Source organism: Vombatus ursinus, unplaced genomic scaffold (genome assembly GCF_900497805.2).
Source record: "Vombatus ursinus unplaced genomic scaffold, bare-nosed wombat genome assembly UNPS02014818.1, whole genome shotgun sequence".
NCBI lineage: Eukaryota > Metazoa > Chordata > Mammalia > Diprotodontia > Vombatidae > Vombatus > Vombatus ursinus.
This window is the reverse complement of record NW_020954596.1, coordinates 33,927,918-33,946,220: the sequence shown is the minus strand read 5'-3', so window position 1 is coordinate 33,946,220 and position 18,303 is coordinate 33,927,918. Positions and strand designations below refer to the sequence as shown.

Below are 18,303 nucleotides of genomic sequence, written 5' to 3'. Positions count from 1 at the left end.
CATGTTGGGCAATTCTATTGTCTCTAATGTCTCACAATCAATTCCAAAGTTCTTTAGAGAACCCTGAAAGTGTCCATGTATTATTTTTTCTAACTACCATGTGAGCACTTGCCTTGAGTAAGTTCTCCATAAAATAGTCTTTTAAGCAAATATACTTTTGGCATTCATATTGACTATGTATTATAGGAAGGCATACAACTGTACTATTATCTCCATGATTTGAGAAACAGAAATGGATGCAGCTAAGAGGTGGTATTGTTAAGTGCAGGTAATACCATTGACATTTCTATAAGCAGATAATTTTTTTTTAATCAGCAAAGTACATCTACTACAATTAAATCTGAAAACAGATATGGCTTAGTTCAATTCTTCATAATGATAAACCAAAATTTTTGTTCTATTCGGTTTTAGTCTCCCAGATCTATTGGCTAACTCCAATCTCTACAACATAAACCAGGAAAAGAAAGAGGAATAAGAAGTAATAAAATAGTTTGGTCACAGTTAGGCCAATAGAAGTAAAGGTCAAAGGAAGGTTTCTAACATAGCCCTTTCCTCTAAAGGGCCTCTTGCCTCTATAGCCACATATATAGTAACTAGAATTCAAACCATCAGAAGTTAATCATTTTTATACAGATAATGACCCAAAATATAGAGTTACTACATGGACAAACAGGTAATAAGTGATAAGTTCTCAGAGTCAAGGTGACCTTGACTGAGTTTACTATCTACTACGCGAGTCAAATTTTAAAGCTGTGGCACTAGCCTTAGGGATATGGAGAATGGGAACTTCTGCTACACAGAACACAGACTTTAAGATGCTAGCAGGAAATCTAAGACTTCACAGTGCCACACAGTAGTAGGAGCAGTAGAATGAGAGGGCTATGGTGAAGGCTTCTGGACTGGCTGTCAAACATCAGAGGTATTTTTATCTGGAAAGCACTAAGATATGATGAAAGGTTAGGTACGGGACCTGTCATAAAAACATTCTTTCTTACTTGTCTTTCACAAGCTTTTCTCTGCACATGGTAGATAGACTAGGTAGGATTATATTCCATTCACAATTTCCTTCTTCCATGGCCATGTGGGCAAACTTGGTTGCCTTACTTTTTTTTTTTATGAAAAGGAGTAATATAAATATGGATAACCACAGAATACTCACATGCTCTCCATTCATCAGGATGTTTAAAAGGAAATGCTAGACCATTATCAATTGCAGCAATTTTAATAAGAGATTCTTTACCCGTAGTCCATTCTGTTTCCTAAGGGGGGAAATTGTTTTGTTGGTAAGAAGCTTTATACACAAATACTTACATAGTGTAGAGTTCTTTTACAATAATTAAGAAAATGGAAGAAATACATGCTTTGAAGATTCTATCATAAACTTGCCAGTCAGTATTTTCACAATATGATGAGTTTTAACAACTTCATACTGGAATGGAAAGAGCCAGTGTCAAATCAGGCAGAATCTAAGAATCATTAGTTTTTTTTTTTGTTTTCACTTTACATCTGTCATCTTTATTGAATATATATAGGAAAAGGGGCTTGGAAAATATATCCTCTGCTAAAATACAAGACAGAAGTATAACAGGTGTTTTTTCCTCCTTCCAGTAAGGCTTTTAAAACATTATTGAAACCATGGGATAGATTAAATTAAGAGTGATTTTTACAAGATTAGTTTATAGTTAGAGAGATCCTTAACATTTATAGTATTTTCAAAACATTACATTTTAAATAGTACATATTTGAAACACATACGGTAGGAAAAAAAATTAAGGTTATCATTCCTTTAACATAGGAAGCAAAGTGCCTATTTACCATACTTTAAAAATCTGCACCTTCCTAAAGCACTGTACAAATTAATCAGTAAGAAAATTTCCCTTTTTTATTCCCAGAAAGAGTTTCTGAATGGTAGCTTCCAAATATAGTAAAAATCGGGGCAGCTACATGGCACAGTGGATAGAACACTGGCCCTGAAGTCAGTAGTACTTGAGTTCAAATTCGGCTTCAGACCAAACACCTGACACTTACTAGCTGTGTGACCCTGGGCAAGTCACTTAACCCCAACTGCCTAAAAAAAAACCAAAAAAACAAAACAATAACAAAAACAAAAAAACCAAATATAGTAAAATACCATTATCTACTGCCAGGACACATTCTATTTAAAATATATACGTATTTTACTTATTTCATTAAATATTTCCCAATCACATTTCACAAAATTTTTAACATTCTTTTTTTAAAATTTTGATTTCCAGATTCTCTCCCTCCTTCCTACCACTCCACCGCTTTTTGAGAAAACAAGCAATATGATATCTATTACACATGTTAAGTCATGTAACACATATTAGCATATTACAAAAGAAAACACACACACACACACACACACACAAAAAAAAAAACCAAGAAAAATTAAGTGAAAAAAGTATGCAGGGCTCCTGGATCCAGCAGATATAAATATATGAGCATTTCCTATATGCTTATAATAGACTGATTGGCAGAGTACTAAGTAAAACCCAATTGAAATATGTCAAGATAACAAGGTATGTCCCAGAAGAGATAAACAAAAAATGGAATATAGGGGCTAAGAAAAGGTAGTTTTGACAACTTTTTAAAAATTAGTTTTCTCATTGAAGGCCAATATGATAAATATACTGTTCCTTCTGTACTTTATGAAATGCTCACTTCAATAACACCAATTAAAAATACAAGAACAAAAAAATGCAAAAATCAAATTATCACTAAAAACTCAGTCATCTGGAACAGAGCAATAAAATGATTTAGGATGTAAGCTATCTAAAATTCTTTGATCAAGTAAAATCTGAATATATAAAATCAGAAATACATAAAGATTAGAAAAAGTTTTAGAAAATGCTTCATTTAACATTTTCTTAAATGTTTAAGGGTTCCCACCCCCCCAAAAAAACTTATTCAGTCATCTTGTGAGCTTTTCTATACCTTTGGTATATTTGACTGAAATCCAATGTCATTTGTGTTACACACTTGTCATTATTTCTTTGACAATGGCTTCCTTGCTATCCCTTACACATGACATTTGTATATAACCAATTTTTTGGTTGCATATAATATACAAACACACATATAATGGTTGTTAAATTTATGTGTAGTCTATCATGATAAATTTTTTTTAAAAAACTCCTTTAAGCAATTATTCACAAATAAGTTTATATAACACTTTGTTATGTTCTAAGAAATATTCAATTCCATGCAGTGAAGGGTAATATTTGCATAATGCTGTTCACTAATCTACGGAAATGAGAGAAAAAGTAGACCAAAAGGGGAAGTAGCAAATAACAGATGTGGTAACAAAACCTTTTTATACTTAAAATCAATAGAAACTAATGGTTATCCAATCCGAGATTTCAAAAACTCCCCAAATTAAATTTAGTCAGTTTCATTTTCTGAGCCTATTACAAACAACAAAATGTAAAGAAAAAATCATCAACATCAACAACCACCACCAAAAAAAAAAAAAGGAAAAGAATAAAGGAAAGAAAAACAAGACAATGAAAGAGAAAAGATGAAAGGAAAAGGGGATAAGAAGGAAAAACTATAGAAGAAAAACATTAAATGTTAAGAGGAAAAGGAAAACAAGGAATCACAAGGTCAGAGAAGTTGAAATGTTGCTCTCCTTTAAATTAAGACATTACAGTAACGGATAACAGATACATCCTTTTATTTTCTTACCTTACTGGAATTTTTACTCCCATCATTCTGTTTTTCATATCGGACTAACCAATTATCATTTCCCCTGTCTTTCAAAACAAAAATGTTATTTTATTTCATTTCTGTGTAAACTACAACTTATTTTAGAAAAATCTAAAGTCAGCTCTCAACTATCTACCTGTGTCTTACCAATGTCACTGATTATCTGTGGCACATTTCAAATTTATACCTGGCTTCCCCCTGCCATCTAGCATCACTCTAAGAAAATAGCTTTCTCTGCTGTCAGTTTGAATAGGTGCTAGAAATGTTAACTTTAGACTAAGCCAAACTGAAGTAGAAAAACAAATCTTTTGAAAAAAAAATTACATAATGCAAATTCAAGGCACTGTTTCTTTTCATTAATGTATAAAAGCAATAGCTGAATGTATTTATAGTTTATGCTATTATATCTATGAATGGTCACATAACGCACTAATAGGCACTTAAAGGATATATGGATATCACACACTCAGTAAACTCTTAATTATCTATGTTTCTCAAGGGACATTTTCAATATGAACATATCCGAGGAAATTGTTAACAGGTAATGGAATTATTATTTCCACAAAGGTGGTCAAGAAATTCTCCTTGAAAAGACTGTCTTCATAGCAGAATCCTTTCTGCCCTACTGAGTCAGGCCTGTATCTCTGCTTTCTAGGGCCCCTGATGGCATCATTTCCCACCTGGCTGACCTCCTAGATTTCATGATCTTCAGAAACTCATCATTCTACAAGATGAAATCAACTGTAACTCACATCTCCTCAGATCATGTCTCACCCTAGCTGCAGGACTTCAACAGGCTGTACCACTTCCCCCTGGGTAATCCTCCCTTTTCAGCTTCTTCTAGTGTGCTGTGTTCCCCCATTAGATTGTGAGCTTCCTGAGGGTACGGGCTGTCTTAAGCCTTTCTTTGTATCCTCAGTATTATCAAGGTGCCCAACAAAGAATAAGCCTTTAATAAATGTTTATTGACTACTGATTATGCTAATGCCTCTAGGATAAGATACAAATTCCTCTGCTTGGCATTAGAGCTTTTCATAATCTGGCTTCCACTTACTTTGAAGGTTGGTTACTCACTACTCCCCTTTATTACATACACTCAATCAAGTGTTCCAGCCAAATTAGCCACCTTGTCCCTATATATAATATTTCATCTCCTGCACAGGTTATTGCCATGCCAGGAATTCTTTTCTTTCTCATCTTCCTCCTGGAATCCCTAAGTTCCCTTAAGGGCTTAAGCTCAACTGCCCCCTTCTTAAATAGAACTTTCCTGACTTCCCCAGTTGTTAGAGTCCCCACAAATTACTTTGTACCTATCCTGAATCTGTCTGTGAATACTGGGTTTGCCCCTGGGAAGCTCCTTTAGGGCATGGTCTATCTCACTTTTGTATTTGTATCCCCCGTGCCTAGCACCTAGTGGCTACTTGATAAATGATGTGTTTGACAGATTTTCTGTCAAATAGAAAGTAGATGTGGTCTTGATCTTGCTGCCAAATGTTTATAGTTCAAGATCCTAACAAGGCTTAAAAGACAACAGTACCTTACACCTTACATTGGCTATAAGCTATTGGCTATAACTGAAGACAAAAGTTTAATACCTGTATTTCGGGTGATGTAATCCAAAACAACTAATCTCTCAAACTGTGACTGAAGCTGTTTTCTAACATTCTCAGGTAAAGGATCGGCTTCAAATTTCCTAAGCCAATAATCAGCTTCCTTATAACAATCAACAAACAGCTGAAAGGAGCCCACCTGTAATTTTAATGGCTATAGTTAGAAGAGGTAAATAAAACATAAAAAGACCCAATTTTTAAGTATAACCAATTTCTCTGTAACATTAAACAAATGCTCTATGTAAACTTTCAAAAGAAAACAAAGCAACTCAAAGACCTCTCAAAGAGGACAAACATTTCCTCTTTATTTTTATCCTAAGCCATCACATTTCTGTGGTTAATTTAGAATGTCAGTTTCCTTAAGCTCTCTCTGTAAAGAACTTTTAGATTAAATAATGGAAATCAGAGATACAAAAATATAACTTCTTTATTTAGCAATATTTACCCTTTCTGACAAAGAGAATAAAAAGCACGTAAAAGTTTTAAGTTTGATGCCCATGTGAAACATATGGCTGTGCGTGAAATTGTTTTGGAATTTCTCTGTCTGAATACTAGATTTTAAAATGTCACAACTAAACAATCAAGTAAAAGTTTAAAAATATAACTATTTTTGCTGTTTAAAAAAAATCTAGACATTCTGAGGTTTCTCCCAAATAAAATTTTTATAGTAACTTACCTTGGGAGGTAGTCCTATTCGATGGAATTTTTTGCCCACGCTTGGTACTTTTTCTAGAGCATATTTTTTGCCTTTTGATTTTGCACGGTCTATTGCACTGTAGTTAAATGTCTCACTCACAAGCCAGACCACCTAAAAATACATACTTTAAGTTCTATATCAGAAGTTAAACGTCACTAGTGATGATTACAAAACAACAGAATCTGATAAACACAAAGCTCAGGAGGCCCAATAACAAGTAAGGTCTAATTACTTTGTTAAACTTTATAATAAGGTTTTGTTAAGAACTATGCAGCCAGGCTTTGAGCATAGGTCCAGTGATAAAAATATATGTCTATTTTTAGAGGATCAGTCTAGTTAAGTTTGGAGGGACTTGCCACCAGGCTTATTGCAGGACAAAAGTTTCAGTCACAGTACCTCATGAAGATGTTCTACTAAGTTTTAGAGGGTTTCAATCTGAGTTGGTAAGGGGACAACCCACAATGATGAAATCACAAATTCTTGAAAAATGTACATGTATATATTTTTTCCCTTTTAGGGAATTATAAAAATTTTATTTTTGGAGTTTATGTATGTGTATGTGTATGTGTATATATATATATATATATACACACACACACACATACATATACATATATAATATTATACATATATTTCTATAGTTTATTATTGGAGTTCATGGCTTTATGTGTCTTTGTATTTATTTTGTTTGCTTATTTCTTTTATTGGGTAATCACATTTACAATAAATATTTTTTAAAAATCAATTTAAGAGTCATGATTTGATTTATGAACCAGTCTACACGGGCAACAAATTTTACGAACACAAACTGTAGCATGTTTCAGGGAACTGTTTTGAAATCATATCACATACAGAAATGGGAGAGAAACTGAGGAAAAGAAATCTTGTGCGGTGACAGGACAGCACCAAGGATGAATAGATTTATTCTATAACTTCAGAAGGCAGAACTAGAACCAATGGACAAAAGTTAGAAAAAGCAAATTTTGGTTTGAAATAATAAACCTGAAACAAAACTGTTTAAAAAATGTAATGGGCTACCTCATGAAGGAGAAAGCAGACATTTAGTAAGAGTATTTAAGCAGAAGCTCAACAACTGTCCATAAGTGATGTTGTAGAAGAATTGCGCAGTTTAGGTAAGAGTTGAAACTGGATGACTTCTGAGGTCCTTCTTGATCCCAGCATTCTAAAATGCCAGGGTAGAAACTCACCCAAGCAACAAAGCCCCCCAATATAACCTAAAAGAAGTTATTTATTTAATATGAATGTGTAGACATTGAGGGCTTTTGTCAGCTTGGGTGAGGAGTCTCAATTAAAGAATGTCAAAAGCAATCACAAATCCATGAAAGGGTAAAGTGGGAAAAAAAAAAAGCAAAAAAACCCCAAAACCCTGAACAGAACAGAGTACAAAGCCTCACTATTTTCATGCAATTCTGAAAGTAAAAAATAAAGGTCTAAAAAAGAAGCATTAAAAAATAGAAATATTATCAGAACACTAGGGTATCCTTTTGTTTTCATGAAATCTTTAAATCCTCACTTTCCAACACCTAGTTCCTTTTCATTCTAAAGTTCTTTCCCCATCTTTTTCTTTTACATGAACAGCTCCTAAATACTCTTATCTACACTAGTGTCAACAAATCTCCAATCATCTCCAACCTAACAGAACACAGGAGCATAGACAGAAACCTGGAAGGACCCTTAGAGATCATCTAGTTCAACTCCATACCTCCCCTTCTCCCCTGCCTCAAATTTAATAGATGAGGACACTAAGGTCTGGAGAAGTTAAGTTGTTAGGACGTTAAGTCCAAGATCGTGCAAGGAATAAGTGACAAAGGAAAGATTTGAACTCAGTTCCTCTCACTACAAAGTCAGTGCTCTTTTTCTCTGTATCACAATGTCTCTCTAAGACTTGGTAAATGAGTCAACTTGAAGCACTGTCATAAGGAACCTTTATACCCATGAAATTGTAACTAGGCAGGCTTACTCTATATAACACATAAAATATTATCTTTAAGTTAATTATCATTTTACCTTTGTTTTTGGTACAACTCCCAGACCAAGCTTTTCATCTACAACATAGGCACCAGCTTCAGAAAGGTATCCCTGATTAGGTACAAGGCAACCTCTGCCAAAACAGCAAGGGCAGCAGATCTTATGAAAATATTTGGTCCATTTTGGATTTAGATGACCATAAGGCTCTTCAGATTTTGGTTTAAAGACACCAATAATTTTCTAAAGAAGAAAAGTAACATAATGAGGTTTTAATTATTTTACACAATTGAACAAAAATTTATAAAACTGCATTCTATTTTTTAATAAATCTCATTTTAAAAAATAATGGATCTTAGCTGAATTCCGAATTTCCTGAAATAGATGACTTACTCTGTACAGTTAAAATTAGAATCAGTGCTCTCCTGCTACCCAAACTAGTGCTCTTTTTGCCCCTATAGTATGTTATCTTCTATTATAATAGTAAAAATTCAGATTTATTATAGCACGTGAAGGTTTACATTAATTTTTCTTAACATTACATTCTTTACATCAGTTTTTTTCTTTTAGAAACCAATTCAAAATACTTTACCTTCCTTGTGACAAAGCAGTGCCTGTTCTTATGGTTAAAGATTTCATGTACTCAAATGATCTAAACTCTTAATAAATCATCATTATTTGTTTCTTACAAATAATATATTCAGAGACCTGGAGATTGTATTTTCTTTTGAGACAAGAAATAGTAGCTTTGCAATAGAATTATAGTACATCAAAGTATAATAACTAGTATTAACACGAAGATACAAAGCATGAAAAAAGAACAAGAAAATCAAATTACCCACCTATGTTAAATGAGCTTAAAAAAAGCTAACAATAAAAATTTTTAAATTCTAAGAATTTAGCGTTTCCAGTTTTCTTAAACTAGGTCAGTTAAAACCATAGTAGCTCTTTGTGGAAATGAGTGTTGGATAAGTATTAATCAAAAGGTTTTGGAAAAAGTTCTTTAAGGAGGGGGAAAACTAGGATAGAAATGAGATGGTCAAATAAATTTATTTGTTGATCAGAACCATATATGGATTCATTTTTGCTTTTTCTTCTTCTTCTTCTTCTTCTTTTTTTAAGGCAATTGGAATTAAGTGACTTGCCCAGGGTCACACAGCTAGTTAAGTGTCAAGTGTTTGGTCTAAGGCCAGATTTGAACTCAGGTCCTCCTGACTTCTGGGCCAGTGCTCTATCCACTGTGCCACCTAGCTGCCCTCATTTTTGCTTTGCTAACTTCAAATAACAAATCGAGACAATGGGCATATGACTAGGCAGTGGTTTGTTTGAAAAAAAGATCATTGTATTTTTAACAGATTGCATCTTTGATATTGAGTCAAGAGCATAACAACTCTAGATTAATCTTAGGAGAATGGTATCCATGGCAAGTAAAATGATAGTCCTTTGACCTGGTCAAGCCACATCTAGAGTACAGTATTCCATTTTGGGAGCTACAGCTTAGTAAGGAGAAGCTGTAGTATATTACAGAAGGGTGACCAGAATGATGAAGGGTATAGAGACCATGCCACTATGAAGTTCTGTTGAAAGAACAAAAGATGTTTACCACTGAGAAGAAAAGACATGATATCTATAAAGACATGAAAGAATGATGGATAATTTAAAAAAAAAAAAAAGGTTAGATTTGTATCTGGTTAGCCCCAGAGTACACAACTAGAACCAACAGGTAGAAGGTGTAGAGAAACAAATTTAGACTTGGTATTACTATTATCAACACATTTAATTAAGTGCTTACTCTGTTCGAGACAGAAGTAGCAAAACTTCTAAACTCAGCTATCAAAAAGTGGAATATGCTGCCTTGAGAGGCAATGAGTTGCCTTCACTAGAGTTCTTCAAGCAAGGACTGGATGACTACTTACTGTAGAAGATATTATTAACAGCCTCCAAAATTTCTCAAAATACCATCTGTGTAATTGTCGTAGCCTCTTCCCCGAGCAGAATATAAGCTTCTTGAGGACAAGGAAATGTTTCTATTTTGTTTTTCACTCTCTAGTACCTTGCACATAGAAAGCACTTAACATATGCTTGTTGAATCTTTAAATTCCAACTGAGGTATATTGGTTGGCCTCTGAGTTTCCCTTTGAGCTCTGAAATTGTGTGACTGAAATGGCTGGCATAATCTCTAAGATGAGATAGTTTCTCCATGAAATAACTATACTCAACTTCACCAAATTTCAAAAGTTCTGAAAATTTCATCAGCTTTTAAAACCATACTTTAAACTACTGAAGGCAATTACTATCTGTATCTGACTTAATAGCACAATGTCTAGAGACTTAGCAATTATCAGGACTTAATAAAATATTTTAAAATTAACGCTAGGCAATGAAACAGCAAATTTATGAGTTTCAGCACAAGTCAGCCAACTAAAGTACTATATTCCTAAATAAAAGCATTTTATTAAGAACTGCTGTCTGTTTTTTATTTAGGGTTATCAGTCATTATTAGTTATCAGTTATTGAGGGTTGACTTCCTTTTCTGAACAGAAAGTGATCATGAGTTTAATGGAAAAAATCTCTAGAAACACTAATTAATTCTATAACTATTTTAAACAGGTTTTAGTAACCAAATAAGGACCGAACTCCTAATATTCAAAATATTTATCTTTAAAAATCTTTTATGTCAGAAAAATTATGTCAAACTAAAAAGCAGACAACAAAATAATACACACAATTCTGCAAAAACACATGTAAGTAAAACATAAATAAAGATTGGAATACAAATTTAACAAAAGTTAAAAGTTTAATAAAATCATTAGTTCTATTTCTGTAAGAATTGTTGGCCAGAACTTTTAAAAAAAGATTCATACAGGAAAATACAACATTTCCTCCAAAACTGACGTTAAATACATTTATTCTATAAAATTCTCACCCCCTTGGGATCCTTGACAAAATAACTTCCACTTGAACCTTGGGAGATTCTTTCTGGGAGAACTCCAGAGTCTATTGCGTGTTCTGCTTTCAGTATCGTGTCAGTAAATTCTGGATCCTCCAAGAATACGTTCATCTCTGCAAGACCTCCCAAATTTACTGCATTAAAAATATGTTAATACAACATGAGATTTTACTAAATTGAAAAAAAAAAAAAAAAGACAAGACAGCAATAGAGGTGTGATCCAGGATTCCAAAGTACAAGTGAAACAGTATTATTTGATTTAAAACAATACAGACTAGGCCATTGATGCAAAGGAAAATGGTATAGTATTACAATAACTATTTTAATCTTTGAATTTTCCTATATTTATTACTAAAGTTCAGATAGTATAAAATGAAATAATGATTCACAGCACTGTACTTTCTGGTTAAACTTTCCTTAATCATTAGCAGTTCTTTACCATTTTCAGTCAATTCTCAGAATGATGGAAGGATGCCGTGACATGGATAAAAGAAAACAGATGAATCACCAAATTATTTTCATCTGTATTTGGAAGATATGTTGGATAACAATATTTTGGGGATTTTAAGAATTCAAAATACAGGAAAATTTGATTAATTTGAACTGTCACTTAAACGTCTGAAAGAAGCTAGATATTTGCTTTACTGATTATAAACAAAGTATGTTCAGAAATTTCTATTAAAAGATTCTAGGGGCAAATTTAATCTTCTTAAAAGCATAAACTTCTCAACTACTTTAGAAGAATTTACTTGAACACAATATGGAGTATTCACCTTTGCAAGGTTATTGAAGGGAAAGTACTCAGTAAACTTTAAAGCATCATTAATGTATATGTCAAGTATTATAACTATGTTATTGTTACTACTACTACATAGCCAATGTCAGTTACAAACAATTAATTCAAGTGTCGAAGGATATATTATCTATACTAGTTCCCTAATTCAAGATATGATACAAACCTAAAAGCAATAAAATAGTATATATTTTAAAACTATTCCATATTTCAGGCTCTTCAGACCAGTCTTCCTCACCATCTAATACACTTATGTTTTATTATACCTTGAATGCCTACTTTAAGAACTTATATTCCAAAAGTTCATTTTAAGCTGGTCCTTTGAAATTCAGTAAAAACATGATCATATAGAAGCAAAGTTATATGTGGTGGCTGGGTTCTTGGGACAGTCCACAGAAGGGCATTTAGCCTAGGCCAGGGGTGGGCCATCTGACACTTTATTAATAGTGCTATAGAACACATATAACAATGCTTCTAAGATAGTCACACAGTGAGTTAGTAATAAAAGCATAATGTTCAAAGTGAGGAAGGTGATAGTTGACTTTACTGTCATATGAGACCTGACTGAAGGAACTTGGGATCCTGAAAAATAAAGGAATGGGGAGGTTGGGGTGGGGAGAGAGACACATGATGGTTGTCTCAAACTATCTGAAAGACTGTTGGGCAGAAAAATTTTTATTTTATTTGTTTTGCTTAGTCCCAGAGGGCAAAACTAGGATCCAGAAGTGGAAGTGATAGGAAAGTAAATTTCTTATCAATATTAAAATAAATTTATTAATAATTACAGTGATCCAAAAGTATATAGGCTATTAAAGGGAAAGCCTAGACAACTATTTGCTGGGAATGTTGTAGAAGGGATAACTATGTTTTGGCCATACAACTTCCTAACTTCTAACCTGAAGTGAGATTGTTTGGCCATGAGACAAGAATATCCCTCATGAGTAGGCTTGAAGGAATAGGGTCTGTTCCTTAGCTGACAGGACAGGGTAAAAAAAAAAAAATACCGGGGGAAAAGATATTGTCTAAGTCATGATCTAAGGGAAATATGCTGAAGTCAAACACAGAAGCCTACAGAGGCAGAAAAATCCTGAGGTTTCCCTATCACCTCCTGATTCCAGGGCTGCCTGTCTACTTAACTTTCTATTGTAAAATCCATTATTTCAGGGGTTCTCTCTTCCCCAACCTCACTGAAGAACAGATTGCAATCTCACTATTTCAAGGACAGGGGGTTAATAAGCAAAAAGCTAGTATCTCTTTAAGGTATTGAGTTTTTACTGCTAACAACAATGAGAAACAGAGGGTTAACAAATATAGCTCTCCCCATCCCACTTTTTCTCACGTTCTTTATTCACTTAGGACCTGTAGGGAAAGACAAAGACTACACAGATAACAGTGCTGTCACTGGGTACACAAAAACCGAATTTAGATTCATCCATGTTCAGGAGCATAAATACTTAGAGACTACAGGACATATTTTAACATAAGAATGGCCCAAGGCAAAGAGGAAGAAGGGGTGAGAGAGAGGAAGTCTAGAAACTGTTAGAGGAATTGTTACAGTGTGGAGAGAAGAAAAACATCCCTCCTTTCTCTTTTTCACTTTTGGCACCTCCCTGCCCCTAACATACACTAGGCTTTCACTGGGGTCAGTGCGAGTTGCCAGACTAAATAAGAGTATCTTAAGAGCAGTGGTGGGGCAGCTAGGTGGTGCAGTGGATAGAGCACCGGCCCTGAAGTCTGGAGGACCTGAGTTCAAATCTGGCCTCAGACCAAACACATGACACTTACTAGCTGTGTGACCCTGGCCAAGTCACTTAACCCCAACTGCCTTAAAAAAGAAAAAAAAAAACAGTGGTGCTACAGTGGCAAGGACTGGGAAATGCCAAATGGCAGCAGTTGGAAAGGGAATGGCTATCTGAAGGCATGGCGAGCAGTTGTCTGATAATTCAAATCTTATGTAAAGAAGAGTACGTACTGAGTTAGTTGGGTACTGGCTATATTTCAAGCTAAATAACAAGTCCACCACTGAAGAATGTCTCAATTTTGTAACCTATCACTGCAGACTCAGCTAAGAAGCTGACTCTTCCATGAAATCATTCCTAGAAGTCTGTCAGATCTCTCCTTTACCCCTTTATTCCTCACTCCCTATTATACTTATTGCTGGTGGGTTTCCCAAAAAGTTTCTGAGCACAGACCCTGCTCTGTGTTTTGCTTCTATCTATATTTCCTCAGTGCCTGGCATACCAGCAGTGCTTATTAAATATTTACCGAACTGAATCCTATCTGTCAGCTCAACTTTCTGCTAGGAATAATATTACCCCAAAATAACAAAGGACTAACCAAAAGTAAAGTTGGGCTTTTACTTTTATCCTTAATTATTACTATTGGCTACATTCTGTGTAGGAGGAGGCAATAGTTATTATTCTTACAAAATGCAAAACTTCCTTCTGTAATATCCCTGACAGGCTGTTACCCAGACTTGTTTGAACACTTATTTATAGTATGCTCACTACCATACTGGAGAGTCCATTCCATTTATGAAAAAGGTTCATAAAGAAACCTCTCCTAATCAGGCTTTGGCTTGTCAATGCCCCTTTCAAGATGTGACACTCCAAACTGAACACAATACTTTAAATATGATTTGACCAGGGCAAAGTACAGTAGGACTATGATCTCTCTTGTTCTGAGTACTATATTTCTCATAACGAAGCCTAAGATCTAACTCAGTTTCACAAATACTTATTAAGCATCTCATATATGCAATAAACTGTGCTAAATGGTAGAGATAACAAAAAAAAAGATGCATCAGAGAGCTTACACTTCAGTAGGGGAAATAAGATGAGTGAAAATAATTATAATAAGGAGGTTATCATAGGAGAATCCAAGTAGAATATAAAGTGAGAGATCTGATAAGGGAGGTCACATTAAGGTGGGATTTAGGGAAATCTTCATGGAAGAAGGATAACTAGATAAGGCCTTAAAGAAAAGTGTGGAATGAATTGAACTGGCAGAGGTGTTCATTCCAGGCCTGAAGAAGAGGATGTACAAAGTCTAAGAGACGGGAAAAGACAACATGAAATTAGGGAACAGATGGTTCTCCTCAAACACAGAAACTGTTAAAGGTATTAGTATGTGGTAACGCTGGAAAGGTAGGTTGGAGCCAAACTATGCTGGGTCCTAAAAGACCTTAATTAATAAAGCTGAGGAGTCTGTATTTTATTCAGCAAGAAATAGGGAGATTTTTGAAGAAAGAAGTAGTATGGTCAGATTTGTATATTAGAATTATTGTAGCAGTAACATGACATATTAAAAATAGAAAAATCCAATATTATCTTTTATTCGTTACTGTCAATTATCCTAACATTTCATAAAATCACTGCTATAGCTACAGTTCTAAGACAATCTGGAGACAGGGAGTTAGAAAGTTAGAAAGCATTATAATAGCCCAAGCAACAGCTGCTCTGAGCAGAATGAGGGGGTCATTGAACAGGCAGCACAAAAGATAACAACAGAGAGAGACTAGATAAGGCTTTGCAGCAGACTGGATGAAAGGGGAAAGAAGCAAAAATGATTCATGTTTCCAACCTGGGTGACTGAAAAGACAATGGTAATACCAACAGAGAGAAGGAAGTTTAAGAAGAGTGGATGGAAATGGGTTGGGGTTGGGGAGTAGGGGTGAGAAAGAGAGAGGAAGAAATGTGTAGTTTGGGATATATTAAATTTGATGTAACAGTAGTACATCCAGGCAGAAGTTCCGGTGCCCATCAGGATCAGGAAGATTACCCTAGCAGCAGTGGTAGTTACATTACAAGATCATAGATCTCGAACTGGAAGGGACTTTAAAGGTTATTTAATCTAATCCCCTCATCTCAGAAATGAGAAACTGAGGCCCAGAAAGGTCAGGTGATTTGCACTGTTATGGAGATATTATGGTTCTGTACTGGGTTGCAAATTTGAGTCTAGTAACCCAATTCAGCACTCCTAAAGAAGGTAAAGACTAGAGGTGGAGAGATCAACTGGCAGGCTATTAAAATAATCTAGACAAGAGTAACTGAAGGCCTGAACAATAGTGGGAGATCCTCTTTACTTACAAAAGTACTTACATTTAAAATAAACCAGAAAGATCTATTTTGTTGTAAATTCAAAGATTTGAAAGATTCTGCCCTAAGGAAGCCTCTCTGTATATAAAATGAATCCAAGATCTCAACTGTATTAGCAGGATATGGTACAAGGGACAGTGGATGGAATCTGAAGCTGTGGGTTCAAATGTTGGCTCTGACAGTTATTAGTTCTATGTCTTTGCGCAAATTTATCACATCACCATTTCTGTGCTTCACCAGTAACAGATGATGGTGTTAGGCTAGTTTATTGCTAAGGTTCTTTGCAGCAATTTTGTGGTCTATTACCTACACTGCTTTAGACAGTATTTCCAAGCTAATTTTGTTCCTGAGTATCTTAGGGCTTGAAATATACATCTAGGAGTAGGAAGCACCCTGGGTATATTGATGAGTAGACAGAAGTAGGTTGGGGAAATTTGGAACAAAAAAGAGGCCATCAAACCTATTTTCACTGCCAAAAAATTACTACACTTAAATACGTTAGGTATATGTCAACTGTCACATTAACTTTTCTGGAAAGGAAAAATATCCTTATTATCAACATTTTCCTCATCAAACCCCAATTAATCTACCATAGCGCACAATTTAGGAAATGCTGGTGGGCTTGAGGTTACAGCTAAACAATTGAATAGAAGATCAATGAAACTCAATTTAGATTCAAAGTGGAGATATTCTTATGGGAAGGGCTGAACATCTGTCTATTATCATCACCCTGATTGACAATTTGCTTTAAAAAAAAAATCAATAAACATTCTCCATAAGGATATCAAATTAATTCAAAACGTAAGCCATACACATGCATACAAAACTTTTTTGACAATGCTTACAAAGTTTGAAATTCTCCATATGGATATCAAACTAATTCAAACCCTGTTAAACCACACACAAACACACACTGACAATGTTTACAAAGTCTAAAATTCCCCAAAGGATTATCAAACTAACTGAACTTTGTGTACATGTATTTGCACGCACACACACACACACACACACTCACTCTTAACAATTTTTACAAAGTTTTAAATTCTCCATATGGATATCAAACTAGTTCAAACCCTGTTAAATCACACACACACACACACACACACACACACTTATTAACAATGCTTATAAAGTCTAAAATTCCCCAAAGGATTATCAAATTAACTCGAACTTTGTGTCCACACACACAAACTTTCTGAACAACGTTTACAAAGTTTGAAATCCCCCACAGGCATATCGAAGTAATGCAAACTTTGTTCAAACACATATACACACACACACACTCTTGGACAATGCTTACAAAGGTTTAGATTCCCCACAGGGATATCAAACGAATGCAAACGTAGTTAAACCACACATACACAACTTTTTTATGACAATGTTTACAAAGTTTGAAATTCCCCACAGGGATATCAAACTAAGGCAAACTTTTTTTAAGACTCACATACAACTTTCTTGACAATGTTTACAAAGTTTGTAATTTCCTAAAGGGATCTCAAACGAATGTAAACTTTGTCAAACCACACACACACACTTCTTGACAATGTTCACAAAGTCTGGAGGTCCCCACTGGGATATCAAACCAACACAAACTCTGTTGCACGCCCCACACCCCTTTGGTCGGACCACGCTGGCGAAGGCTGAGATTCTCTCCGAGAATGACCAAGTGGACAAAGGTTATGACGTGACGCCGGGGGCTGGGCACAGCTTTGGGGGCCTCGCGGGGGCGGGGAAGGCCCGGGCCGGTTACCTGCCGAGAAGAGGCGAAGGCGGTCTACGGTCCCCAGAGCCCTGCGGCCCCGGCCCCGGCGGCCCGGGTCGGCGGCTTCTCCTCCCGGCAGGAGCAGCTCTTCCTCCTCGTCCCCCGGGGCTTCGCCGCCACCGCTCCCTCCTCCCCCGGGGTCCCTGACGACCCTCACGGCGCCGCCCGGCGGGGCCCGGCCCGGCCTCGGCAGCAGCGGCTCCCGCTCCTCGTCCTCATCCTCGTCGGGGCCCCCAGCGGCTCCCCGCGGCCCCGGTTCCCCAGCCTCCGCCATGGCCGCCGCCGCCGCCTCCTCCTCCTCCTCCTCGCGCGCGGAGACCTGGAGGCGAACGGGCTCAGAGCAAAGGGCTGCCCTGGTCCCCGCTGGACATCGCAGCGCCCAGACCACGGCCGGCTTCCCGGAGGCTTCCCTCCTCCCGCCGCTGGGCTGCGCCACCGCCTCCTCCCCGAAGCCCGGCCCCGCCGCCGCCGCCGCCGCCGCCGCCGCCGCCAGCGCGCAGGCGCGAGACCCCAGGCCTTCTGCCGGCACCCCGGAGGGCGGGGCCGGGAGGCGGAGCCCGGGAGAAAGCCTCGGGATTTAAAGAGCCAGGAGCCCACCTGCCACGTCGTCCAGAAGCTGGGGTAGGGAGCTTCCGGTTCTGGACGCCTAGTTGTGGCTCCCTTCAGCTGAGTAACGCTTCCA

At 36.4% G+C, this 18,303-nt stretch overlaps 1 protein-coding gene across 1 annotated transcript in view; it reads right to left on the bottom strand.

The window, feature by feature from the left end:
• PI4K2B (phosphatidylinositol 4-kinase type 2 beta) overlaps window positions 1–17,910 on the bottom strand; it is a 37,756-nt gene extending 19,846 nt beyond the window's left edge. The window contains exons 1-7 of the mRNA XM_027836640.1: window positions 17,610–17,910; window positions 10,946–11,103; window positions 8,062–8,262; window positions 6,013–6,144; window positions 5,322–5,475; window positions 3,706–3,773; window positions 1,160–1,259 (exon numbers count right to left, since the gene is read on the bottom strand). Coding sequence (XP_027692441.1) covers window positions 1,160–1,259; window positions 3,706–3,773; window positions 5,322–5,475; window positions 6,013–6,144; window positions 8,062–8,262; window positions 10,946–11,103; window positions 17,610–17,895 — 1,099 coding nt within the window. The 5' untranslated portion in view covers window positions 17,896–17,910. The remainder of the gene's footprint in view (window positions 1–1,159; window positions 1,260–3,705; window positions 3,774–5,321; window positions 5,476–6,012; window positions 6,145–8,061; window positions 8,263–10,945; window positions 11,104–17,609) is intronic.
• Between the last annotated feature and the right edge of the window lie 393 nt (window positions 17,911–18,303).